This window comes from Rhea americana, unplaced genomic scaffold, assembly GCF_003343005.1.
Source record: "Rhea americana isolate MKP2758 unplaced genomic scaffold, rheAme1 scaffold_429, whole genome shotgun sequence".
Lineage (NCBI taxonomy): Eukaryota > Metazoa > Chordata > Aves > Rheiformes > Rheidae > Rhea > Rhea americana.
This window is the reverse complement of record NW_028186567.1, coordinates 46,911-50,555: the sequence shown is the minus strand read 5'-3', so window position 1 is coordinate 50,555 and position 3,645 is coordinate 46,911. Positions and strand designations below refer to the sequence as shown.

Sequence of the window (3,645 nt, the reverse complement as noted above, 5' to 3'; positions counted from 1 at the left end):
CCGCGCCCGCCGCCTCCCGCGCCGCCGCCATCCTGAGGCGCAGGGACTTGTGGGAGAAGCGGGGAGCGACGGGAAGGGCGGAGCCAGCGGGGCGGAGCTTCCGCACAAGGGGTGGGGCTTGCGTGGAGGAGGAGGGGCTTGCGCGCGGGGGCGGAGCCCGGGGCGGGGCTGGGGCTGGTGGGCGGGGACTGCGCGGAAGGGGCGGGGCTTCCCCGCCCGGCGCCCCGCTCCTCGCTGGCCCCATCCTGTTCGCGGCCCGGCCCGGCCCCATCGCTGTCCCTGCGCCTTCTCCATCCCCTCCTGCCCCCATCCCTGGCCCCATTCCGGCCCTGCAGGCCCGGTCAGGGGCTTCGTACCCTCCACCCTCCCCTCAACATCGTCCCCGCACACTCGACCCCTCCCCAGCCCTGTCCCCCCCCTGCAGCCCCCCGCCCCACTGCGCTGCCCCATAGAGACACCAGACACGCGGCAAGGCACAAGCTGGGCTTTATAGCACCAAGGTGCGGTGGCCGCGCAGCGCCCAGCCCTGCTCCCAGCACCGAGCACCACTGCCACCCCGGGCTGGCTGGCTCGGGACATTCTGCGCCCTGGCAGGCGCGGTGAGGTCCCCCGGCCTGGTGCAGCCCCAGTGCCCGGCCTCTGCTCCGGGGAGAGGTGCCCGCGCTGTCCTGCAGCAGGCGGAGGCTGGTGGAGAGGAGGGGAGGCCGGGACCGTTGCACCATGCTCCGCAGTGTGCCTTCTCTTACACCACGGAGCATTTACTGCTGCCCTTCTTCTGGGAGCCCAAGTCCAGGGAGGGCTTGTTGCTTTGACCCTGAGAAAATGAGACGAAGAGGTTAGTGGTGGCTGGGGAGGGGACACGGGGACCCCCTGCCACCCAGAGCCCACTCCCGCAGCTCAGCCCTGGCTCTCCTGCCACCTGCACTCACCGCTTTCCGGGAGGTTTTCAGCAGGATGTCCCGYGCCAGGGTGTTGAAGGCCTGGGGAGAGGAGGCAGCTCAACGCCAGCACCCAGGGCACTGGCAGCCCCYGTGGGGACCAGCCCCAGTGCAGGGGGATGCCCTGGGTACTAGGGTCTGCAATGCACCCTCATGGCGGTGACACAGCCCCGGGAGCCCCCCGGCCCCGGCACAGCCCAACCCGGTGCCTCGGGCCCCCTTTGGCAGCCCGCTGTCCTCACCTCTTCCACATTCATGCTGGACTTGGCACTGGTCTCGAAGAAGCGGATCCCATACTCCTTCGCCAGCTGGAGGACAAGAGAGACTCTGCAACAGGGGCGCCAGGGCCCCTGTGCTCCCTCCCCACACCAGTCTGCCCTGGCCCCACACCGAGGACAGGAAGAGCCGGAACTGGGCCCCTCTGCTGCCTACCTTCTCAGCATCCTCCCGCTGCACCTTTCGCTTGCTCTCCATGTCACACTTGTTGCCAATGAGGAGACGCTCAACCCCGGCTGATGCGTTCTGGAGGCCGGAGACGACAGGAGATGGGTCAGCTTTCCCCACAGTCCCCCTCCATACCCCAGTCCCAACCCCTCCGACCGCCCACCCACCTCCTTGATGCTCTTCATCCAGTTCTGGATGTTCTCGAAGGACTTTTTGTCCGTGATGTCGTACACGAGGATGATGCCCTGCAAGGACCKGGGCGGTCAGTGGGGCAGGCAGGTGCCACCTCCTCCTGCCCATGTGGGGGTCTCCTCCCCTCCTCCGCCTCCTCTGTGGCCCCGGCAGCCCTCGCCCCAACCCTGCCGCCCCCCCCGCCACGTGGCGAGGGCCTACCATGGCTCCGCGGTAGTAGGCTGTTGTGATGGTTTTGAACCTCTCCTGCCCTGCTGTGTCCCTGCAAGAGAGCAGAGGAGGGAGGTGAAGGCTGCTGGAGCCAGCACAGCAGACACAGGACRGGGAGCTCCTGCCTGCACTCACCAGACCTGCAGTTTGATCTTCTTCCCTTCAATTTCCACCGTCCGGATTTTGAAGTCGATCCCTGGGAGGGGAGARGAGAGACGGGCTGGTGTGCAGGGCCTGCACAGGCATGGGAGCGCGCCAGGGCAGGGTGTCAGGAGCAGGGACAGCAGCAACRGGGGCTGTGGGAGGGGGATGCCAGGGCCAGGCAAGGAGCCACCGGTCACAAATGGCTCCACTCCCAGCAACAACCAGGCACCCCAGGAGAGGGAGGGGGGGCAAAGTCCAGTCCTGTTCCTGGCCCTTGTCTCTGCACAGGCTGCCGGGAGCGGGAGCAGGGTCCCTGGTGTCCCTGGGAACCCATGCAGGCTGGCAGGGAGGGATGCTGCATTCCTGCAGGATGGCATCACCCCTCGCAACTGCCTGGGATGCTGCTCGTGGKGGGCGGGATAGATGGATAGGGCTGCCACAGCCCTGCCCCCTCCCTGAAACCTGCCCCTCCAAGGCACTCTGGGCACTTCCCCAGCTGGCCCCAGCTGCCAAACAACACCATGGGACAGTGGCTGGAGCTCTCTGAAGCACAGGGCTGCATCGTGTCCCCCACCCCAAGCAGGGCCCCCAGCCCAAAAATCCCTCAGGCAGGGAGCAACCAGCACTCAGGGCTGGCAGACGCTGCCCCCCAGCCAGGCTTCCCCCTGTGCTCCCAAATTCCTGCCCCGCTTCCCCAGCTTGGCCCTGCCTGGCATCCCACTGGCCCYGTTTCAGAGCGCACATTTGTTACGGTCCTGCGAGTGTGGGGCTGGGAATGGCGGCGAGGAGGAGGAGGATGGGGGCAGCTTCCTGGTGGAATTCCCCGCTGGAGCGCGGATCCCAGCCCAGCTCCCAGCTGGCAGCCAGTGCACGGGCTGCTCACACGCAGGGCCGCCGGCTGCCGGCTGGGTTTATAACGCTCTGCAAACATGGTGGGGCAGGGGCGGTCGCTCCAGGCGCAGGAAATGGTTTTAGCAGCTCAGAAATTCCGGGGCGGGAGGAGGAGGAGGGGGCGGCCGGACCCAGGCTGATCCCTGCCCACCACACCAGGCTCCCCAGCCCTTCCCTGGCCAGGGATAGCTCCAGGGTAGGAAGGAGCTGGCTGCAAGCCCCGGCTGGGACCCACCACGCAGTAATTGCTCTTCCCTGAAGCGGTGGGAACTTTCAGCACACTTCACATAGCGAAACTGAGGCACACTGTGCAGGAATCTGCACGTCCTGCTCCGTGACATCAGCCTGCACCCCTAGGAACAGCCCCGGCCYCAGGTTCACCAGCTACAGGACCCAGAAGGCACAAGAGCCTCAAGGCAGAGATGCACCCCATCGCCAGCAAACCAGGCGGCTCCTGTGTCCCATGTCCGCCAGGAACCCCATCCCMAGCTGTGCCAGGAGTCGGCAGGAGCCAGGCAGCGACCCATGGATGCAGAGGAGCGGGGACCATTGCAACGCCCCGTTGGCAGCGGGTGCCCGTGGCCTCGCTCTGCCCAGACACCCRCAGGCAGATCCCTCCCGCTGGGCACCCTTGGGCCAAGAGGCTCCAACCCGGCCATCCCAGCCCTGGGGCGCTCCAYGAGAAAAATTGCGATTGCAAAACTGATGGGATTTTTTTTCCTGCTTGTGCAAGGAAAGCAGGAAAAAGCAAACCCTTAACCGCTGCGTGGGCTCCAGCTGCTGTGCAGGGGGCCAGGAAAGGGGTCTTGGGCAGGGCACGCGGGTG

The 3,645-nt window shown here is 66.7% G+C and overlaps 1 protein-coding gene across 1 annotated transcript in view; it reads right to left on the bottom strand.

The window, feature by feature from the left end:
• LOC146589933 (uncharacterized) overlaps positions 1 to 2,839 on the bottom strand; it is a gene marked incomplete at its 5' end in the record, with an annotated part of 4,362 nt that extends 1,523 nt beyond the window's left edge. Inside the window, 8 exons of the mRNA XM_085315361.1 lie at positions 747 to 814; positions 930 to 980; positions 1,181 to 1,246; positions 1,371 to 1,460; positions 1,550 to 1,627; positions 1,776 to 1,836; positions 1,920 to 1,980; positions 2,671 to 2,839. Of these exons, the coding sequence (XP_085171487.1) occupies positions 747 to 814; positions 930 to 980; positions 1,181 to 1,246; positions 1,371 to 1,460; positions 1,550 to 1,627; positions 1,776 to 1,836; positions 1,920 to 1,980; positions 2,671 to 2,839 (644 nt within the window). The remainder of the gene's footprint in view (positions 1 to 746; positions 815 to 929; positions 981 to 1,180; positions 1,247 to 1,370; positions 1,461 to 1,549; positions 1,628 to 1,775; positions 1,837 to 1,919; positions 1,981 to 2,670) is intronic.
• Positions 2,840 to 3,645: the final 806 nt, after the last annotated feature.